The sequence below is a fragment of the Mollisia scopiformis genome (assembly GCF_001500285.1).
Source record: "Mollisia scopiformis unplaced genomic scaffold LY89scaffold_10, whole genome shotgun sequence".
Lineage (NCBI taxonomy): Eukaryota > Fungi > Ascomycota > Leotiomycetes > Helotiales > Mollisiaceae > Mollisia > Mollisia scopiformis.
The window spans coordinates 1,429,490-1,450,439 of NW_017263590.1; the positions used below are offsets into that span (position 1 = coordinate 1,429,490).

The following is a 20,950-nucleotide window of genomic DNA, read 5'->3' on the forward strand; positions in this document are numbered from 1 at the left end:
AGAAGTGCTACAGTGGGGCTTGCAACGTGCGCGTGCTCCCTATGATTCGCTGTCACAGTTAAGCTCCAGCGCCACCAACCTTCAAAATCGGAGACCTACAGCTTAAATCCGCCTATCCCAGCCTTCTGAATACACCCACTCGCACTCCGGATCTTTCGAAATCCGCAGACGGATGTTAACACGGCTCCGCTCAGATTCCAGTTGTTCGTGATATAGCTTTAATAATGAGTTGGTTGGCTTTGAGATACGAAGGTACAAGTACCTTAATATCTTTAAGCTTCGGGCGCGCGATCGCAAATGTCGTTCTTTTGCCTGAATTGCAATGCAAACCCGTTCGCGGTTTCTGAGTGATCCTTGCCTGTTCCTGATTGACGGTGATGTGAGACGAGTGTCTGGAACGTCCCGCCGATCGACCGTGAGTCTTGTCCCAGATAAGGTTCGCAAAAAGCATAATTTCCTTCGCGGAAGTCAATAAGTATATCGTCGTTCTTCGTTGCTGGGTCGTTGAAGTTTGGTTCGAGAATCTCAACCAAGCGAAGCTTGTATGGTATGCACTTAGCTTTGAGCTTGTTCTGTTCACTTTTCTCAAGTCAAGTAGATGAGTTGAATGTAACATATCTGCCTACGTTTCGTGATAGCGAAGCCCATACTGCCAAGCAGCAATCCAGCGCCGTTGATCGCAACTCTCAATGTCCTCCAATCTCCAACCCGCGGTTCCTGTTCGAGATACTGTACAGTACGAATTCCCAGACGGCATCGAGTGCCGCGTGACAGCTACATACAGCGATCAAACCCCCACACAAGTCGTAACAGAAAGACATCAGACGAAAAATGCCGTCTCGTCTCCGCATGCATGGAAATAGACGTACCTGTTTCGTCGCACGTTATGAGCACGTTTTCGGGCGGGAGAAACATTATGCATCTCTTGGTAGGGTTTCAATATACAAGGAGTGGAGAAACCATGCCATTGTTGGTTTTCGTGAGTGGGTTCTCTGTTTGGTCCGGCTCCCTAGAAACTTGTTTGATGATCGTTGTTTTTATATGCTTACCATGTTTGTACGCTTAAAGTATCAGACTTAAGCAATGCGGTGATATAACACAGTTGAGGTATATATCATAGTTATACCAATAGTCTTCTCGGCTTATTTTAGCAAAGATTGCTTAGCATATAGTAGCAAAATATATCTTCTGTGTCAAAATCAACCAATGTCGCTAGCCTTGATGGAGGTACGTATGACTCTCGGAGATGAGTGACGATGGAGGAGATTACTTAGCAAGGAAGCAGCAGGTTGTGTTCTAAAGCGATGATCCTACTCTTTGATCTACTACAAACAGATGTGAGAAAGCAATCACCATAATCTAAAGCATACAGCACATTATCAGAAAAAGAATCTCTCATCCAAGACTATGATTGCAAAAATCCTGCCTATGACAACACAAGAAAGAGCCACCAGAGCAGCGAAAATCCTCATGACCCGACTAACAGCACCTCAACCTCTCCACAAACTCTACCCCCAACCAACTCGGCGTCAAAATCCCACCCTCTCCTTCCACCCTTGCCCAGCCCAACAACACGCCCGCAGCTTCAACGGCCATCATAGCACTTACCTCATACATACTCCCTTTATACGCCCACCTAGAACCCACTCTCATCTTTCCATCCTCAGAAGTAGCAATAGCTTTAAACTCCACACTCTCATTCTCCCTACTCTTTTGGAGATCTGGTCCTGATCCAGGTTTCGGTATCAGTTCTCTCATTGCCCATCTAAAGAGCGAGAAGGCAAGGAGGAGTTGAAAAGGTTGGTCAGAAAGTGGATGAAGATGGCTGTGAAGACGTTGAGGGTGGGGAGGTACTCGTGGTATTCAAAATTTGGTCCGTAAAGGCAGGGGTTGAGACCCGCGCTGCGGTGGACGATGGACGCGTTTCCCTTGGCGACGAAGGATGCTGTGAGAATTCCTGGCCGGAGATGTGTTTGTAGTCTAGTATCCTGGAAAGGAAGGAAGTGGTTCTTGTTGGTGGTTTGGAGACGGGGGACAAAATCCACGTGTCTCCTGAAAGGAACTAAGAGCTACCGTACTTGTCTCGTACATCGAGCACAGATGCGAGAGAGCCTGCGCTCATTCCGGATATTCTTGCTTGTTAGACATATGCCATTGACTGAGCAGATGGCGAACTTACTCGAGCTTGCCCGAAGCTATGACTTGAGATACACCAGAGACAGATTGTTCTCTGATCTTATTGACCGAGAGCCATGCGAGCAGATCAGATGGGGAGCTGGAAAGTGAAATCGATGGGATGATCTGGTAATGATATTTAGGGTCTGGGGCAATCAAACATTCAATCTGAAGTACCTTGGCGCCTGTCTCAACCGCCGTTGAATGGTACTTTTCAATTATCTCTTTGATCCACAAAGTCTCTGTGGTACTGCCACTTCTTAGTTCCGGCCATTTCAGATCTTAGATTTAAACTAACGTATCAAAATAATGCGTCCCATTCTTAGCACAGGCTTTCAGAATAGGGGTGGAAAAGCGACAAAAAGGACCGATAGTATTGATGACGACTCGAGCCTTAGCTGTAAGGCGGTCTAGATCGATAGCATTGAGCTCTACTATTTCAATAACTGGGAAGGTTAACTAGACGAATGCACCAGCAACGGGGAGTCTACCTGGCGTAAACGATCAGTGTTGATACTGATCAGGCGTTCAGATAGTCTCTCGAGTGCAGCTGCTGATCGTCCAGCGATTGCCCATTTGAGAGTTGTGGGAAAGGTTCTCATGATATGCTCCGCACAGAGAGCTCCCCTGAAGCCTGTGGCACCCAACAGGACGATATCAAGTTCTCTGGTTGCCGCCATCTTGAGGAATCGTAGCGAGAAGCTGATGGAACGAAAGCGGAGGATCTTTGTAGGGAAGGAATGCAGATATATGGTTGAGCTGCGAGAAAGTAGTCACTGCCGAGGAGGAAAGTGAGCCTCAAGCTAGCTCTAAGGACCGGACTCCCGGTTCAGCAAGCAGATTGCATGTGTTGCATGAACTCCGGCCCACGATCCGTGCTATTGACTGTCGAAAATTAGCCCAAGACCCACAATCACACTAGACACTTACAAATCGATGAGAACAAGATTCCAAGCTCATCTGCATCCTCAAGCCATCTTTGAGTCCTCTCATCCAGCATCACGCCAGGCTTAACGTAGTTAAACTCATGGTGCATAAACTCACAGCCATCCCACTGAGCAAGCCATTTCTGGTAAAGGAGCACCCACTGCTCCTCGGATCTCGCTTCCCATAGGAATTTTGCAGCCGGGGCTGGCATAAAGCCCAGCTCGCCACAGTTGAATGATTGCAAGCCGTGATAGACAGAATATGACCAGTGTACCATATAGAGAGTGAAGACTGCTTTGCGCTTAGAGGTGATATGTATCCATGATTGCCAAGATGGGACTGCGTGATCAGTTTCTTCTTGAAGAACAAGACCAGAACTAGCTGAATGCCACACGATCTGTAGGATATCAGAGAATAGAGCTGTATCGATGGTTGGAATGGCAATCTGATCCTTCGTCGGAAATATCAACATGATGATATACATGGTAGTCGCTTGCAAGGCACCGAGGAGATCTTCCTCGTCGTAGGTCCGGTACTATGATGGTCAGTAATGTACACACGAAGAAACCCAAGCATACGGTTGCAATAATATGTTTAATCTCCTTTATGATAGTCTCTTGAACAAAAGCGGTGGATCCACCATGTTGACCGTACCACATTTTGATCAGTGTGCAGCAATTAGCCAGGGGTATCGAGCAACACCTGTCTTTACGGGTGATCATCGTATTGTGGAATATTGGAGGGTACTGAAACCCTTTCGCTAGCATGCACGGCCAGGTGCGAAATACTCGCAACAAGACCTGCATACTGTGTTTTGCCAATGGAGGTGTCGTATCTTGTGTGTTCAAAGGAGCTAGAAGCCACGAATCTCCTAATCCTATTAGATCGGTACTATCATGAGGTGTTTCGAAGAAGTTTGTGGGGCCGTTGGTGTGAAGAGGATCTGGGAGTGAGACATCGAGAGGCATGTCCTCCAAGGTCAATTGTAGTGGCTCATTGACTCTGTTCAAGAAGTCTTCCAGAGGTTCGGGTCCGGTTGTCTTCGTGCCTTCCGGAGTTGCGGTACTACTAGAGGAGGTTTGCTGCACCTCCTGGCTTGGACAGAGGTCATGATCAGACCCATACTCTGTGGGCGCTGTCAAATAGTTGCAAGGCACACCTCGCGAAGAGCACCGGGTACAAGTCGGTCTCTGCAAGTCGCACTTAGCCTTCGCGTGTGAGCATTGTCGACATGATTTCTGTCTCAGGCTTGCTACTCTAGGGCGAGTGCACAATTTCAAATGCCGTACCAAAGATGACTCTGTGGCGTAGTCAGTGATTATGCGCATCGACGAAAAGGGCGATCAATACTTTGGCTGAAAGTCTTCTTGCAAAGCTGGCACTCCTGGGATTTTCCGGGATTGATGTCCATCACTCACCGACTTGCTGCTTATTAGAGCCGGAGTTCAATGTTGCGACTGGAATATGAGGATACTGCACTCCAAAACCCGTTGTATCACAAAGTCCGACGAACTCTTCATTATACATATTCTTGATGGCCTTGGATCATGGAGAGTCTTGCGTTGTACCCGGAACTCCGAGTTCCGTTTTATTATGTAAGGTGGAAACCTAACACTCCGTAAATAGTTCGAAATATCTTTTGGAGACGGAGGGAACTATAGACCACTCACATTCATCTATTACTGCTTCTGGTTATAGAGCTATACGTCAATCTGCTTATTGGTCTGAAGCGAACAGATTAATACTCCAAGTGCAGGTCACGTGTGAAGTGGGCTTTTTCCGGTCTTCGACATCCCACTTGGCAAGTAAAATACATTATAAAGCTTCTCTCTTCTCAATAATTAATCATCAAGACTGTTGAAAATCCTTTTATTGCAAATACAGTAACCTAGCCCACAAGATGACGATCAACCATCTCTTCATCCTCGTGACAGCGTCGAAGCTGCCAGCACTTCGTACTTTCTACAGCAGCGCCCTCCAGCCTCTGGGATACACCGAGATGATCGCTGTAAAGAACGAGAAGATGGAACTATATGGATATGGGAGCGATTATCCCTACTTGTGGCTCAAGCCGCTTCCCGTCGATACGAATCCAGTGCCAACGCATGTGGCTATTGACGCACCCGGTAAGCTCACTCGATTATTGCTCAGGACAATAGATATTAACACGAATCAGACAATGCTGCCGTGGATAAATTCCACGAGGCCGCTTTGTGCGTGATGCTTCTTTGAATGCGCCAAGATGGCCCTGCTAACAACAATAGGCGCGCGGGTGGAATTGACAACGGTTTGCCAGGCATTCGTTCTGCAATGAGTAGACAACCATATTATGCCAGCTTTGTAACAGACCCGGACGGTAACAACATTGAGGCTGTTTGCGTGAAGAAATAAGCATGACTCGGGGAAGAAGGGACAATGTAAAATCTGCATATCCCTCAAGTCGGGGAAGACAGTTGAAATAATCGCATCTGAACAAGATAAGCGGACATTGTACTCCTTGAAGAACGACCGAGGAGATAGATAGAAATTCGCACAAAATCGTCTCGGCGCAACTTTGGTTCGAGACTGTCGAATGAAAAGATTGCGAAACCTTCCCACTTTCCTTGTGGCATCATATATGTGAACTATCACTTCTGACAGACCCTTTCTTCCAGAACCAAACATCTGCTCATTGATGCGGCCTGGGCTTCTGTTCTTATATCCCAAAGCGGAAACGGCTGCATGTTCCACGAGTCGAGAATCTTTGTGCTGGCCAGCCTCGTTTTCAGATATCGCCCAACGAAGAGGCAAGTACAAAGCGAACAGCTTTCGTGCGTGGCTGCATGCTCCTGCTGGCAACATATGCGCACTGTGCCCATGCTCATGTTCATGCAGATGCTCGCGCTGCCGGATACATGCAGCCATGTACGGTCCCGGGCCTGACAACAATCGGATGAGAGGAGAGGCTAGGCTGTCATACCGCCAACATCCCACGGGTGATCATGTGCCACCAAACGTCGTGCTCGTACATGAGGTGAATGCAGCATGAATGGGGAAGAGCGCGATCGGCGCAGAGGAGCATTTGCCGCATCGAAGTGAAGGAAAAGGGGGTTGGACATCGCCATGCGATACTGACTCGTAGTAGTCGAAACTCGAAGGGTAGTCATCCATAAAGAACAAATCATAGAATAATAGAATTAATCTTGGAGAGACGGGTTCATGGTTCAGGCACGAGGGACTGACTGATCGATGCATGCTTCCAAAGGCTTCTAGCGTCCAGTATTGGCGATGTCGACTGCAAGGATTATGCAGTTTTCAATCAGCAGCAGCAAGATTTTTTGATGAGGCTTGCGAAGCGGAATCAGATCAGCTTTTCCGGCTGGAGAGCAAGAGCCTCGACTCGAGGAAAGCCCAGGCCGGGCCGGATCCCAACTTTGGCCTGCCATCGCCAGAATGGACTTACCGACAATTTATTGACTCGATAAAAGAATGATGTACGTATGGAGCGATGCTCGGTCCCTGGTCTAAAAGACGGAGGTAGCGAGCGAGAGGCAGTGTCCCCGGCAGGTGGCACAAAGGACCGTTCGTCTAAGTAGTACTGTAGTCATGACCCATAATTCTTTTGCACCGCATTTGATTGCAGCTAAATCCAGTCCAGTCCAAATCCCCAGTCCCGGTCCATAAGCGAATGAGCCCTTTATAAGTGTCCGGCAGCCGCCTACTTACGAGAGAGAGTCCATATCGTAATCTCTTTACCACCTCATCATACAGCCCACGCCACTTCACTCATAAAGTCAAACCCCGTGTCGATTCACAAACTTCTTCAAGACTTCTTCTACATCACAACAGAAATCATCTTCCTTCGCAATTGCTACACATCTTCCCGACTTCCACCGCAACCGCCTTATCAGTCCTCCAACAACGCCTCCAACCTCCACTCTTCACTCTCTCAACTTTCCAAACCACCAATATGCCTTCTTCTGTTGCCTCCTCTCGATCCAGCTCCGTGGAGCCTTCAGAAACCATGCAAATCTTCGTCAAGAACGTCTCCGGCGACAGTAAGTGTCTACCTTCCGCTCACGCCCAACATCTGCTTACGTACCCATCAGCATTCCCCATGACCGTCCCTCAAGACCTCTCAATACAAAACCTCACCACCCTCCTCTCAATCCGAACCTCACTCCCCGAGTCCGACCTCCGCCTCGTCTACGCAGGCAAGCACCTCTCGTCCTCGAGTACGCTTGCAGAATACAACATCAACAAAGAGGCAACCCTCCACCTAGCCGTCCCGCTTCGAGGCGGCATGCCCCCAAAGAAGATCCGCTGCACGTACAAAGACTGCCGGGAAGGAGCACAGAGAATCATCGGCGACTGTGGGTTCTGCCAAGGGCACTTCTGTGGCAAGCATCGCCTGCTGGAGGACCACAAGTGCGATGGCTTAGAAGACGTAAGTTCCTCCTGCTCCTCCGTTCCTGGCGCTCCCGACGGTACACAGTGGTGGCTCGTAGGTCTCGATATTGACGAACTGCTGGCTAACATGTGTTGTTCCGAATCACAGTGCAAGAAGGAGTCACACGACCGAAACGCGGCACAGCTCAACGCGGAGCGAACTCAGGTTATAAAGGGCATTTAGATGTTTAGGCGCCAAGTCTTTGGCAACTTTGTATATGGGATAACGGACGGGCGTTGTTTGCGTCGATGGGGCATTGTCAGTCACATTTGTATTTTTGAAATTCGTGCCTCTGGATGGTGATTTTTAGCGGGCGTCGGATCACAGCTGTCAATCATGCTCCGGGCCTTTTTTGCTAGTAGAATAATATCAAACTTTACATACACTCTTCACTTTAAATTGAGTGTGACCCCGGGATATCAAATTCGCTATTGTAACGGACTTGGCTTCACTACGACTTATGTACTGGAGTGCAGCTCGCTAGAAAACATGAGCCTAACCTTCGATACAAGACTTCGCATTTCACTTCACTTCTCGTTCCCAAGACTACCTCGCTTGAATAGGGGCAAATTCACTTCTCTTTTGTCCCCAGACATGTGTCAGAATGATTCATGATTCATGCTTTTTGTTTACTATTGCCACCTTCCCCAAACTTAAGCATCCCTCATAGTTACAACGCAACGAATGCAGTCGCCCTGCTTCATAACATCAAAGGCCTGGTTAATATCCTGCAAATGCTTTCTATGAGTGATAAACTCATCGACCTTCAACTTGCCCTTCATATAATCATCCACCAAGTCAGGAAGTTGAGTACGACCTTTGATTCCACCAAACGCACAGCCCTGAAAATTCTGGTCAGCCACTGTCTTCAGTGTCACACGAGGAGAGAAACTTACCTTCCAAACACGACCAGTAACAAGTTGGAACGCTGAAGAAAAACAAGGTTAGCGATTGAAACACAGCATCAGTGGCTTGGAAGAAGCAAAATGACTCACGTCGTGTAGAAATCTCTTGTCCTGCAGCAGCAACCCCAATGACAATACTCTGTCCCCAACCCTTGTGGCAAGCCTCGAGAGCGGCTCTCATCACACCAACGTTGCCAGTGCAATCGAAGGTATAATCGCATCCGCCATCAGTCATCTCGATCAATTTTTCCACGATCGATTGGTTCTTTAGTTCACCTGGGTTAACGAAATCGGTAGCACCAAATTTCTCGGCCCATTCCTTCTTCGATGGATTGAGATCAACGACGATGATCTTTCCAGCTTTTCTCTGTACGGCTCCTTGAACGACAGAGAGACCGACACAACCAGCTCCGAAGACAGCAACAGTGCTTCCCTCCTCTACCTTGGCAGTCTCAACAGCAGCACCATAGCCAGTAGTGATACCGCATCCCAAGAGACATGTTCTGTCCATGGGAGCATCCTTCGTGATCGCCACGACAGAGATGTCCGCTACGACAGTATATTGAGAGAAAGTAGATGTGCCCATGAAATGGAGGAGATCCTTGCCGCGGCACTTGAATCGAGAGGTTCCATCAGGCATAACACCTCGTCCTTGGGTGGCGCGAATCTTGCCGCAAAGATTTGTCTTGCCGGATTTGCAGAACTTGCACTCTTTGCATTCTGGGGTGCTACAAGCAAACTATTATTAGTATGGCTTTGAAGATGGAATAGAGTGGACGTACTAGAGTGCAACGACATAGTCTCCTGGCTTGACGGATGTAACACCCTCTCCAACAGACTCTACGATACCAGCACCCTCATGTCCGAGAACGATGGGAAATGCTCCCTCAGGGTCCTTTCCAGAAAGTGTGTACGCATCTGCGAACACCATCAGCTCTATCCTTTCTTCTCCAGCCTTCTATCTATACCTGTGTGGCAGACACCAGTGTAGTAGATCTCGATTCTGACTTCGTGGGCCTTAGGTGGGGCAACTTCGATATCCTCAAGTGTCAATTGCTTTCCAGCTTCCCACGCAACAGCAGCCTGCAATCATCAATATCTCTTCCAAGCTCGAATTGCGCATGCGTAGCTAACCTTGCAGGTAATTGTCTGTAGAAATCAAACAGATCAGTTCGTGATCATGACGTAGATACATCTTCACTTTCTGGAAACACATACCTTCCCCTCAGTGCTCGAGGTGTGACCACCAGTCGTCGAAATCATGCTATCCATCTTGACTTATGTATGAATTATTATTCCAGAGTAACACCTTGTTGTCTATGTCTGAGCCGATTGAAATTATTTCGGTTTGGGTAGGTGGTTTGAGGGCCGGAACGCGTTTTGACGACGTATGGGCCTCTTAGAAAGGAGGGGTTGATGGGAATAGGCTTTCGGAGAAGTCTCGCAAAACGGAGGGTTTGCAGCGTTCCTCCCCGCTTTGGCAGGGGAAGGTTTGGCCAAAAGAGGTCACATCATCGTTTCCCTCTTTCGTGTCACGGCACTTGAATGGTTACACTTCATTACGTATGGGGATTGGGGGTTGAGGAGCTACGTATGGGGATTGGGGGTTGAGGAGCTGAGGGGTTACGGCGTAGGAGTCATAATTTTATTCTTCTGGCAGGTTGAGGAGTTGAAGATTGGAAATGCTGTTCGGAGGAGCTCGGGATTCCTTGACTCGTTATGGTGTTGATTTGCCGGAGAGAAGGCAATGGTGATGCAAGGACATCCCTGTAAGAGGCTTCTGTGAGTCATGTGATTATGTGGGGCTTGAAGAGGGGCTCGTTTGACTCCTCTTGCATCGAATCAAGACCTCTTACTTCTGTTGCGGAAATTAATGTGTTGGATTTTTCTTATTGAAATATGATTCTCTTTCATCTTTGAAACATCACTCTTGCTCAAAGTTCAGCAACATTGAAGGACATTGAAGTCATCCATTAGCTTAAGCTCACAAGTCCAGATGTCTCTCCACACTTCCTCAAGCGCTTCCAAATGTAATCTCATATATTACTGTACTTTCATACTCCGTATCCATCTGGTATATCAAAGACACATTGGTATTGGACTTTGGTGCAGCTTGACACTGAAAAGGCTGCATGTTGCATGCTACCCTCTAAGCTTGCAATATATATTGCTACGGCACGCAAGTACGGGTTGGATCCCAAATCTCTTCTTTGCCATACTTCATCGATATCGATCATGGCCCATTTTCATTACGCTCACTCAAAGTATTCTAGAGCAGCACCGAATCCTAGGCGAATTAGTGCAAGCTTCATAGCCTGTATCGCAGCAGCTACAACTAGCTCGGTCAAGAATTATCGCCCGATCTTCGGTAGGTTAATATAGTCACACGTTTTTGGACTCATTAGTTCCACTGATAGACGTTGTCGCGAGCTCGAATATACTCTTGTTGACAAGAGCATTCGAAGTTAACTGGTGCTTCGCTCGTCCTTGCTTCAGCGCTAACCTGATCCAATGTGCTCATCAGAGATTCCGTACTCCCTTCCACTGCTTCCACTAGCAGCTCCAAATTTCATTTCTGGCTCTTCAATAGTCTTCATGGCCACTTCTGACATTGGGTTGCGAATGTGTCAAAATGTTCCATGAGCAAGGGGACATCTTCATCACCTACTGTTACTTGTATCTCAAACTCAATTTCAACACAGACAAGTCAAAGATTGTACTCATTCCTGATATTTGAGTAGTATAAGAACATTCACATGTCGTTTCTCGCCAGCTTCGTACATGGCTTCTCCCTCTACGGATCTAGATTTCAAAAACTCCTGCACCTCTCAACTAACATGCCTTCCGCGAAATTCGAAGGGAACATCCTGCTTCTTGTACCATACAAGAGAAAATAACATTCTGCAAGTGAGATTCCTTGCAAAAAGGCCTCTGAAAGGAGGTCCACCAGGTTGCCATTACGACAGTCATTCACGGAACCTGCTGGGGTTTCTCGAGACACTTACACTATCGATCAATATTGCGAAGACCTCAACGGGTCATGAAGCTCACGTTGTTATGCTACTTGTGCCACGCCGCTCGATGATCATTCAGCGAGTTGTGGTCTTCCATCTTCTCCGGTCAAGACATGATTGCATCATCTGGACTCTGGCAGTAGACACTTTGAACATGTGGACCATCGAGAATCTTCTTGCAATGAAAGGCATGGAATCCGAAGCTGAGTGTGAGATATGCGAATGTTCACCTCCAACGTATTCTTGCCGTCGCCTTCAATGTGCGTTGGCTTTGGAAAGTTGATGGATCATATTTCATGCAGGTTCATTTTCTATCAGAGGGTGAATGCGAACCTTCAAAGTTGCCTTGGCGGCTCAGCTTAACTGGGATATCTGCAAGTGACGACAAGCATTGTTTCGTCAAAGTTTGAATGCTATTGCGTTCATGACCCGGAATCTTGGGGAATGCGATTTTGAAAAGTCTTAGAGAGTGTCTGACTTGATGCAAATGCTACAGAGGCCGCAAAATAATTCGAGCGGCACGGTATAATGTTCCACATATCCTTCAGCACATGTAGCTAGTACTTTGATTGTCCAAGTATGGGATAATAGACTCCATTCAGAGTTATTCACTGGAGTTCTGGTTCAGCGCTGTTGCTATCTACAAAATACAAAATTCAGCGGTGGGTGCTAGCTTTCTACCCACCCACAATTCCCTTTTGGTAACCCTGCCAATGTCCCACTATCTCAAAGCGAATCAAACACACCCAAAGTACAACCGTAGGATGTGCTTGTGACCCAGCAACAAACAGTGAGTTCGGACTGAGGGTGATTTTACTTGAAGCATTTGGAGCAGTTCAACAGTCGCCAACTTTTTGACAATCGAATGTTCTGGAGTTCAGGCGAGATGCTAAGAAGACTGCTGGTGATGGGGGATACGTACAATGCTTCCTGAAGTCCGATGAGGCGAAGTCTTGTTTGCAGTCTTGTTTGCAAAGGTAAGGTCTATGAGACATGTTCCAAACGGGCTTACAAAATTGGAACGTTTGGGTATGGGTGGTATGTGGTATATGAAAGGGCAACAGAGACGACTTGTCCATGGTTGGGCATGCAACTTAGTTGTAAGCTTTAAGCTGTGAGAATCGTCGTTGTATTAAGGAAGATAGATGCAAGGCGTTCAGGAAGTGCCGGATTTCGGTAAGGAAGCTGTCGAGCGAGGGGGACGGGTTTCATGTGCATCTATGCATCCTGCAGTGGAGCAAGTGCAATAACTGCTTCGTGAGACATCAAGCAATTCTAGAAGCAACTTTGCTGTAGCTGTGTCTAGTGTGCTCCAAACTTTGATCATGGAGCTGTAAATTCGAAGCCGTACTTCTACCAGTGACTTTGAGATCTTTGGACATTCGACCCCCAAAAAAGAAGCCGCTGTTGGCTGGTAAAATTAGAAACATTAGATAAACTGCAGCTTATATGACAGTCCGCCAAATTGACATTCAAAATATTCTTTGACAATCCACTTGGAGTCGGGGACATCTAAAGAGCTGACATATGAACCGTCATATCCGTTCTTGTCGAGCCGATATTCACAAGTAGCAAATGAGATAGATGACAGTGGCACACCTTAATCAATGGCGGCGTTGTCCATCGTAAAGAAGAGGGGTTTTAAGTGAGGTTGAATCTCTGAATCGTGAGAAGCGCACATCACGCACATCACGCAAATTGCGCTGGTCGCGCTGGTCGCGCTCAACGCGGTGATCATACAAGTCTTAAATACAGATCTCCAATTCCCTAGATTGGTTTACGTGTGGAGATAAGACAGAATGCAGAACTGGATCTTTGTATACCCTTGGGAGCCGAAGCTGATTCGATGAGATATCGTCAGCCACTGGAAGTTAGGAAAGTGGAATGAAAAGAGGCAAACGGTGTGAAATCGAGATGGAGAGATCCTTTTTTACGGAACATATATTGAGCATAGGACAAAAGTATTAGCTAAAAGCACATTATAACTGTAAGAACACTCCCCAATCGTTGCAGTATCTTGCCCCTGGTTGAACGCTATCTTCGTCAAGAGGTGAGTGTGAAAAAGCAGCGACGGAGTCGAGCTGAAAGATTTGTGAAAGATGATAATTATGGTTGATACGAAATCGTGATCAGATAACTGATGGAAGAGAAGAAATAATTCCTGCCGATGATCGCAAGGGCTTTGATTGCTTGACAGAAGTCTGAAAGTGAAGCCTTTGAGCCCGGCAGATGGCAAGCCATCAGCTGGGCTCCCGAATACCACGATTTTCTCTGCAGAGTAGAAGATCCGTTTGAATGTACACTTGATCTAAGCCAAAAGGCAAAGAGAGCTAAAGAAGAAAGAAAAGTTTTTTGGAGGGAGGAAGTCGAGTATTATGTAGTTTTCGAAAATGCAAACGAAACTACTGGGTGACTTGGCCGGTGATTTTTGAACTCTACCAAATCAGAGGTGTACATTCGTAGAGAGATTTGCAATTCTTAGCATACTGGAAGTTTTTCGAATGCATTGAAATTATGAGTGATGGATGAAGCCCTATAAGAAGATGGAGGATCGCATTGTTGGCATTTTTGTTGGACAAGGGAAGGCTTGTGGATCGGAGCGGCAAAGCTTGTTTCCGCCCGTCGCCAGCAAAAATCCGATTGTGGAATCAGTCCAACAGTTGATGCCTTAGGCCTAGACACACGTGATGAGCCAAACATGAGCCAAACGTTTGCCCACCGCGTAGCGTCGAATTAGCGGATTCTGAGATTTTCGAAAACTATATAATACTCGACTTCCTCCCTCCAAAAAACTTTTCTTTCTTCTTTAGCTCTCTTTGCCTTTTGGCTTAGATCAAGTGTAGTATCTGTTCTTTTCAGTTTAATCTCTGAAATTCGACTACGGTCGAAACATTGATTATACTTATTTTTGTCTTTGGGAGGATGGTCTCTGGGCTTGCCCATGCCGTCTTCCACCGTGTCTCTGGTATTACACTGCCTCCAGACGATGCGAACCTTTCTTTTTTCATTGCGGATTCTGGCTTGCCAGGACCTCGAAGAAGAGCTCTTCATTCGTGAAATTGACTTCATCTGCTATTCTCTCCACTCTTCTGTTCAACTCGTCCAGACTTATACGGTTGTCATGCTCATGAAAACAGTCCCTAGATCTTCTGCGCGCCCTCGAAGCTTGTTGAAAATGAAGATGAAGCTTGACTATACCCTGCACCGCCCAGCTACGCCGAATACAGAGGTGACAAACGCAAGACCAACCAGCAAACAAATAATAACTATGTGACCTTCAAAGTAATGCACTGCTTTGCGGTATTGTCTCCAAATTCTCAATCATGAATTGTTTGCCTGAAATTTTGATTTGTTTGATTTGTGCGTACCTGAACCCTAAATAACCTCAAATTCGTAAACAAAACACCCCCGAACTTCCTCTTCAATCCCCAAATCTCCTTAGCTCTCCAGGCTCTCCAAGATGGCCTCCAGCTCTGCCATGGTCGATCAGCGCATCTTCGAGCAGTTACAGATCAAGATTGACGAAGATGCTCAGGTACGAGACCAAATTCGAGTTATCACGCAAACACTGGAGAGACAAGGTCGCAATGCTCAATCTGTCCTGTCTAGAGCCCATTCAACTCCAGCAGCAAATCGTAAGCCGACAATCTACCATGAACACTCTACGCACATCTAATATATCACAGTCCAGCCAGTTCTCGAGGCCGCAGAAACTGCTATCAAGGAGGAAATTGAGAGTATCACCAAGCTGGCTGCGACAACTGCAGGCTCTCCATACTACAAGTACATAACACAGCATTCTACCAGAATCAAACTGACGATCAAAGGTATAATGGACTGTGGAGTCGCGATGTTCAGAATGTAGTCTTCTCAATCCTCCTTTGTGGATGGCTTGGAGGCATGTCTCTACAAGGCACCCCAGAAGTTGGCAGACTCCTCACGATTGAGGAAGTCGGTCAGATCCTCAATGGTAAATTCCTCTTACTAGACAAAAAGCTTCTGCTAACATATTTCAGTTCCTGTCAATCTCAAAGACCAAGATGCTTTCCATATCACCATCGAAGAATACCTACAATCCCTCATAACCCTCATCGAAGAGCTCGCCCGTCTCGCAATCAATTCTGTCACTCTTGGTGATTACCAGCGACCTCTACAAATCAGCCAGTTCGTCAAGGATTTACATGCAGGTTTCCAAATCTTGAACCTAAAGAATGATTCGTTGAGGCGCAGAAGTGATAGTATCAAGTACAACGTCAAGAAGATTGAGGATATCGTCTATGATCTTTCTCTGAGAAATCTGATTACGAGACCTGGTGCTACGACTTCTTAAGGTTCGGGTTTGTGGCATACTGGTGGGATGGGCAGGTATGATTGATGATAAAATGGCTTGGGAATGCGTTGGAGTTACTGGTGGCATACGGTATGGCGTTTGAGTGGCATATCTTCGCTGAGTGTTCATACAAGAATACAGTTCTGTGGCAGAATCACAAATGCAATGTCTGCAAACACTTCAATTTCTTGATGGCGGGGTTCTAGTTAGGGTTAAAGCTATACTACAGCTTGATTTCTCAGCCTCTACTCTCCTAAATTCTCTCCAACACTTTGTCCACACTTCGACGACGATAGCATTCGACACAAGCTTCGATACATAACTTCGTTCCTCAAGTTATCGGTGAGAAGATCATGCTTCAATATCACAAAATTTACAGCTCCACCGGAAAATCAATTGCCCGTTCCGAAAGCTCCACTGCTTCAGGAACGTTGGTATTTCGAGCTCCCAAACCCGAATCACCAAGGTCAATAAAATAAAATGCCACTCATCGACCCTGTCACGATGTCGACACTATCTCCATCTTCTCAGGCCACTCCTACGAAACCTTCACTTCCCATTGATCTCCTACCGATAGACCTCGCACGCTTGGTCTCACAAGCTCATCCGGCTCTCCTGCTTGCTGCATACTATATCCGCTTCCCAGTCCTCGTCGCAGACCCAGTGTCGACGCTTTTACAGACGTTACTCCCGGTAGCAGCCATACAGGTTGTATATGCTGTCATTTGTCTGCCGGCCGTGGGATCAAATGCCAAACCCGCCTTGGTGAAGAAAGCTAAACTAAACGCTTCGAAGAAGGGGGCAGAACCATCTCAAGTTACTGGGAAAGCATTTGTATGTTCTCTTAAATACTTTCATGCATATCTGATTGAACACAACTAATCAATCTGCACAGACAGCCATATTCTCCCTCCTCCTCTCCCTCCTAACCACCTTACCTCTCTTCGCCCTCCAAATCCTCTTCGGCGCCCCTGTTACCTCCCACCTCCCCCATACCGCCCTCTCGTCGGCTCACATATCCCTCCTAGCTCTCTTCCCACTATTCTACGTCCACGGAACATCAGCATCCAAATGGCGAGAAATTGTCTCGATATATTCGCCCATTGACGAGGTATTTGGCGGATCACTAGGAGCTTTACTGGGAGCTTGGTTAGGAGCTGTGCCAATACCATTGGATTGGGATAGGGCGTGGCAGGCTTGGCCTATCACTGTTGTCACGGGTGCTTATATTGGGTATGGAGTGGGCAAGATGGTTGGAGGGTGGTTGCTCAGAGGGAAAAGGGTGGAATTTGAATGAGTTTTTCAGTCCCTTATTCACACCGTTGGAAAGAGGAGCGTCATACCACAAGGCGATCGCATTCGGTGAATGCGTATCCGCATTTTTAAGAGAGTTTTATAGGAAGCATCCGATTGCCGCCTGTAATAATCAATCCTCGGTCTAATACTCTCCTCCTTATTGTTGAGTGGGCGTGCAAAGCTATCTTCCCCTACTACCTACTAATGAGGATGAACTGGATCAGTGTGATCTCTTAGAACCTTAAGCTATTTTAGAAGAGTAACTTAAGTGATAATATCATAGAAAAAGTAATCTGTGGGGACGATCTGAGGTTTCTCATCGTCAAGCGTTCAACAAGGACCTTCTTTCGCGCTCCAAAGCCAAAACCCTGATTGTGCATGGACGTCCAGCATAGAAATTCATCCTGAAATAAAAATCTTTGGTTAACCTACTTTTAAGTTGATAAGCCACGTCCATCAGGTAATAATGTTCTCAGATCCATGAACTGATACCTGAGTCGGGATTTCAAATGAAAGTCGTCTTTGTATCCCATCTGAAGTGTATTCTTCTCCGGGTGTCCAAGCCTGAGCTTGAAGCCTTGGCCAATGTATTGCTTTGTATTAGAAGTTTAGGTCAACCTCTGCCTTGTTTCGTTTCCGTCAAGGTGTGAGATTAAAAAGCGTCAGTCAACGAGAGACTTCTAGGGCTAAGCAATTTCATACGATGGAAATTGTGAAGGTTGCTATGTGGAGACAAGGCTGGCATCAGACTAATAACTAAAAGTCTTGCTATGTTCTAGCACAAGTATACCATCTTAATGTTGAATGAAGATGGATGTATCTAAAAGTAGACTAGACTTTGCGAACTCCTGGGACATTGAAGGGACTTAGGTGACAACCTACGATGCTCATGTCACAATCTTCGCATATCCTACTTCACAGCCTGATATGAGGCTAATTTTCCTACGCAGCCTTCCCCAATCACTCACAGTGACTTCCAGGCTTCCACATTCCAGGAGCTTTCCCCGCAAAATGCCCCCCCTCCAGCCTCCACTAGTGGCATATCCCTCGACGCCCGACGCGACAGCCACCACGATCTCTCCAGGCAACATTCTCAGAGCATATAGCTTCCATAACAGGAAGGGGTTCAGGATGTTTTTGTTGTTCTTAGTATGAGGTGCCTTGGTCATGTGGATCTGAGTGACTGACGGGTTTAGAGACTCGAAGCGACTATTAGGTGCTTCATCGTGCTTACTCGGATCATCAATCAGCTTTCTGAAATACATGACCTTATTGTAATCTTTCTAGGCCTAGATCATTTGATGTATCTTCCTTGCAAACAATAGACGTCGAGGACCGTATCTCAGCATATAGCTGAACCTTCGGTATTTTGGCATCTTGTCCTGGCTTTACTCTTACTCATGAGGACTTGAGACTTGAGACTTTTAGAAGCCGGTATCAGAATGAATGATACACTTTCACATTTGATGGTAGAAGTGGTTATGGAAGCAAATGCCAAGTTACAACAGTAAAGGAGACAATTTTGCAATGGAACAATTGTTGCTGAGAAATTGTAGCAAGTACTAAGAAAAGAGCTTACCAGAACACACTCGGTCTTTATACTCTCTAATTTTGTCGACTATGATGATACCAATATCATCATCTGATGTTCTTTTAGCATAGCACAATCACAGACAAATCTTAGCCATGACAACAAAATGTTACAAATATCCCGAAGCACGCAAGTATTCGCTATTCAAACCATAGTGTCCTAAAATCAACTCGGCTGAAGCCGGCAGGGATATCAAATTTGGCTCGTGGACTTCCTCTTCAGGTACGGACAAATCCTCATACGGATGACTGGCCGATCAGCCACACCGTTTCACTGTAACTCTGAAAGGCTGACGATGTGAAGAAACGGGAAAGGACCCAGGAAATCCAAGAGCCGCATGCAATGTAGTCACACATATCTTACATGATACATGGGAGATCGCGTGCTCGGAAGATACTATTCAGACGTGTGCGAAGTCTTGCAGCTCCTAGAGGCATTGTACAGCATCACACACGATCCCATTAGATCACCTATGTTTCGTTCCGTATCAATCAGCCGCACTTCTCCACTTGATGACGTGGGCGACCTCAGAGGGTAAAATGGTAGCCGCGCTGCGCTAATACATTGTCTTTGGGCCACCACTATCTGACAATTACATAGTGAGACGAAACTTATGAGCTGGCAATGCTTGAATAGAGAGTACTGCGGGACCTTCTCTCAAATGTAGCTGTTAACCTGCGTGGGTACTCGACGAGCACCCTTAAAGAAGGACCCTTTCAATCAAACGCAAATTGAGAGAACAAGTAACAGAAGGACCGAAGCCAAGCGCCACACAGATTTCGATATGGCGCCCCAAAGCAAGGAGCCACTAACATTGGGACTCGTCTCGGAGGATGTCTTAGACAAATCCACTCGCCTTCGGGCCACCCGAGTGTCGATCGAGCATTCTTACCATAACTGTATGAAACAGAAACATCTTCCCCGCCTCACATGACTTCTTTCGATTTTACCTTACTACAGTACTGTACTCCAAGTCATTGCTTTCTGTGGATGATCCACTGGTGGTCTGAGAGCGAAGTGGTTGCGCTGGGCGTCAAGGAATAGACGCCTTGTGCAAGGGCACACAAGCACCTTCCTAAAGAAGGCATGGTTTGTATTTCCTACAGTAGTGAGCCTAAGTTCTTGGTTTTTGTTCTTGCAAGATGAGAGCTGTTGGCTGAGGTAAAGGAATAGGGTGGCGGAGCGAAAAGATAAGGGTGGAGTCTCTAGAAGAAGAAGACTTCTAGAAGGATTTCTTGACAGCCTTCTGTGAAGCCTTGGCTGGAGCCCTAGCTGAACGCTTTCTGCCACAAAAATGATTGGATAGAGTCGGGAAAGCTAATTGAGAGAGAGGTCAGCGTTTAAGTTTCCAGGTCTGGGGTTTGGTTCTTGGAATTCTAGGTGACCAGGGAGCGGCTTCGGTGCGTTGTTCTGGAAGATTGCCGTTGTTGGCTGCCTGCCGTGGAAAGTGTGGAGGCGCAAGGAATGGGCTGAGGATGGCTAATTATCGTGCGAGGCGAAGAGGCAGGGTGTCACAAGATCAGCATTTGATCTTGCGCATCTCAGCACCGCCCTGGCAGATAGTTGTCGTGATGTGATGGAGACGGCATTTCGACGCGAGACTCTTGATGCCACTGGATTTTGTTAGTCACTACCTTTAATCCTCCTTATCTTGTCGTTCATGAAGTAGAATTAAGCTCGCACTAGCCGCCAAGATCTCGACCGTTCCGTGACAGTCCAGTCGTTGCTGGTCCAAGGGAAACGAATTCGACGCTGTCGCTTCTCCACATCTAAACGCGACGCTAAATGGAGCCAATTGATTGATCCTGCATGAAATGCGTATCCCGTACGAATGCTATCCGAGTGTTGCAAACAACTCAGAGCCAAGCCGGCCAGTGGCTCAAAAACCCTGCATTTCTTATCGCCTTGGCGGTATCTTCCAAAATCCTGCCACTCCTGATACTTACGAACATGGGGACAAAAGTCCGTGCGTTCAGGGCATCAGAATCATGAATTTTATTAATTAATTAGCTGTAGACCAGCCACATCGCTTAATTAAGTCGTGTACCCAGAAGTCCTGCTGCTCAATAAGCCCATTGATCCATTCCTGAGGAATTTTGTCCCATTCTTCTAATACTGCTACAACCATTTGAACCTCAGTTGTTGGCTGCCTTAGGCGCCTATGGAGAGCTTGTTTTATTCTCCTCCAGCACTTCTCAATAGGATTCATATCAGGGCTAACTGCAGGATGGGGGAATAGAGTAATACCCATAGAAGTACGCCAAGTAGCACAAATATTGCTAG

The 20,950-nt window shown here is 46.7% G+C and overlaps 7 protein-coding genes across 7 annotated transcripts; 4 read left to right on the plus strand and 3 right to left on the minus strand.

Annotated features, from left to right (window-relative positions):
- Positions 1 to 272: 272 nt before the first annotated feature.
- On the minus strand, positions 273 to 2,855 carry LY89DRAFT_733076 (uncharacterized protein; the record flags this gene model as incomplete). Its single annotated transcript, XM_018219761.1, has 7 exons — positions 273 to 539; positions 1,609 to 1,727; positions 2,074 to 2,132; positions 2,180 to 2,301; positions 2,353 to 2,425; positions 2,474 to 2,621; positions 2,678 to 2,855. The coding sequence occupies 7 exons, from the start codon at positions 2,853 to 2,855 to the stop codon at positions 273 to 275; spliced, it is 966 nt and encodes a 321-aa protein (XP_018072761.1).
- On the minus strand, positions 2,646 to 4,924 carry LY89DRAFT_47862 (uncharacterized protein). The gene is made up of 5 exons (XM_018207826.1): positions 4,773 to 4,924; positions 4,453 to 4,710; positions 3,681 to 4,402; positions 3,106 to 3,637; positions 2,646 to 3,060 (listed from the first exon to the last, which is right to left on the minus strand). Exons 2-5 carry the CDS (start codon positions 4,511 to 4,513, stop codon positions 3,005 to 3,007), a joined length of 1,371 nt encoding a protein of 456 aa, XP_018072762.1. The 5' UTR covers positions 4,514 to 4,710; positions 4,773 to 4,924; the 3' UTR covers positions 2,646 to 3,004.
- On the plus strand, positions 4,575 to 5,506 carry LY89DRAFT_684311 (glyoxalase/bleomycin resistance protein/dioxygenase). The gene is made up of 3 exons (XM_018214850.1): positions 4,575 to 5,228; positions 5,279 to 5,315; positions 5,367 to 5,506. The coding sequence occupies exons 1-3, from the start codon at positions 5,003 to 5,005 to the stop codon at positions 5,491 to 5,493; spliced, it is 390 nt and encodes a 129-aa protein (XP_018072763.1). The 5' UTR covers positions 4,575 to 5,002; the 3' UTR covers positions 5,494 to 5,506.
- A 1,116-nt stretch (positions 5,507 to 6,622) lies between these two features.
- LY89DRAFT_684314 (putative polyubiquitin) lies at positions 6,623 to 7,761 on the plus strand. The gene is made up of 3 exons (XM_018214851.1): positions 6,623 to 7,139; positions 7,191 to 7,528; positions 7,640 to 7,761. The coding sequence occupies exons 1-3, from the start codon at positions 7,052 to 7,054 to the stop codon at positions 7,712 to 7,714; spliced, it is 501 nt and encodes a 166-aa protein (XP_018072764.1). The 5' UTR covers positions 6,623 to 7,051; the 3' UTR covers positions 7,715 to 7,761.
- Positions 7,762 to 8,173: 412 nt separating this feature from the next.
- LY89DRAFT_684316 (alcohol dehydrogenase) lies at positions 8,174 to 9,953 on the minus strand. The gene is made up of 7 exons (XM_018214852.1): positions 9,655 to 9,953; positions 9,571 to 9,585; positions 9,405 to 9,519; positions 9,219 to 9,354; positions 8,527 to 9,164; positions 8,428 to 8,459; positions 8,174 to 8,373 (listed from the first exon to the last, which is right to left on the minus strand). Exons 1-7 carry the CDS (start codon positions 9,706 to 9,708, stop codon positions 8,185 to 8,187), a joined length of 1,179 nt encoding a protein of 392 aa, XP_018072765.1. The 5' UTR covers positions 9,709 to 9,953; the 3' UTR covers positions 8,174 to 8,184.
- A 4,775-nt stretch (positions 9,954 to 14,728) lies between these two features.
- LY89DRAFT_684317 (Translin) lies at positions 14,729 to 15,991 on the plus strand. The gene is made up of 4 exons (XM_018214853.1): positions 14,729 to 15,085; positions 15,137 to 15,233; positions 15,278 to 15,420; positions 15,467 to 15,991. The coding sequence occupies exons 1-4, from the start codon at positions 14,911 to 14,913 to the stop codon at positions 15,778 to 15,780; spliced, it is 729 nt and encodes a 242-aa protein (XP_018072766.1). The 5' UTR covers positions 14,729 to 14,910; the 3' UTR covers positions 15,781 to 15,991.
- Positions 15,992 to 16,284: 293 nt separating this feature from the next.
- Positions 16,285 to 17,077, plus strand: LY89DRAFT_583508 (uncharacterized protein; the record flags this gene model as incomplete). Its single annotated transcript, XM_018209216.1, has 2 exons — positions 16,285 to 16,614; positions 16,676 to 17,077. The coding sequence occupies 2 exons, from the start codon at positions 16,285 to 16,287 to the stop codon at positions 17,075 to 17,077; spliced, it is 732 nt and encodes a 243-aa protein (XP_018072767.1).
- Between the last annotated feature and the right edge of the window lie 3,873 nt (positions 17,078 to 20,950).

Coding starts and splice junctions, on each gene's coding strand:
- LY89DRAFT_684311 (XM_018214850.1), top strand. CDS start 5,003: ATGACGATCAACCATCTCTTCATCCTCGTGACAGCGTCGAAGCTGCCA. Junction 5,229..5,278: donor TGTGGCTATTGACGCACCCG/GTAAGCTCACTC, acceptor AACACGAATCAG/ACAATGCTGCCGTGGATAAA. Junction 5,316..5,366: donor AAATTCCACGAGGCCGCTTT/GTGCGTGATGCT, acceptor TAACAACAATAG/GCGCGCGGGTGGAATTGACA.
- LY89DRAFT_47862 (XM_018207826.1), bottom strand. CDS start 4,513: ATGGACATCAATCCCGGAAAATCCCAGGAGTGCCAGCTTTGCAAGAAG. Junction 4,403..4,452: donor CAAGAAGACTTTCAGCCAAA/GTATTGATCGCC, acceptor ACTACGCCACAG/AGTCATCTTTGGTACGGCAT. Junction 3,061..3,105: donor AATCTTGTTCTCATCGATTT/GTAAGTGTCTAG, acceptor AATTTTCGACAG/TCAATAGCACGGATCGTGGG.
- LY89DRAFT_684316 (XM_018214852.1), bottom strand. CDS start 9,708: ATGGATAGCATGATTTCGACGACTGGTGGTCACACCTCGAGCACTGAG. Junction 8,460..8,526: donor ACAAGAGATTTCTACACGAC/GTGAGTCATTTT, acceptor GTTTTTCTTCAG/CGTTCCAACTTGTTACTGGT. Junction 8,374..8,427: donor TTACTGGTCGTGTTTGGAAG/GTAAGTTTCTCT, acceptor CAGAATTTTCAG/GGCTGTGCGTTTGGTGGAAT.
- LY89DRAFT_684317 (XM_018214853.1), top strand. CDS start 14,911: ATGGCCTCCAGCTCTGCCATGGTCGATCAGCGCATCTTCGAGCAGTTA. Junction 15,086..15,136: donor TTCAACTCCAGCAGCAAATC/GTAAGCCGACAA, acceptor AATATATCACAG/TCCAGCCAGTTCTCGAGGCC. Junction 15,234..15,277: donor GCAGGCTCTCCATACTACAA/GTACATAACACA, acceptor TGACGATCAAAG/GTATAATGGACTGTGGAGTC.
- LY89DRAFT_684314 (XM_018214851.1), top strand. CDS start 7,052: ATGCCTTCTTCTGTTGCCTCCTCTCGATCCAGCTCCGTGGAGCCTTCA. Junction 7,140..7,190: donor CAAGAACGTCTCCGGCGACA/GTAAGTGTCTAC, acceptor CGTACCCATCAG/CATTCCCCATGACCGTCCCT. Junction 7,529..7,639: donor AGTGCGATGGCTTAGAAGAC/GTAAGTTCCTCC, acceptor TCCGAATCACAG/TGCAAGAAGGAGTCACACGA.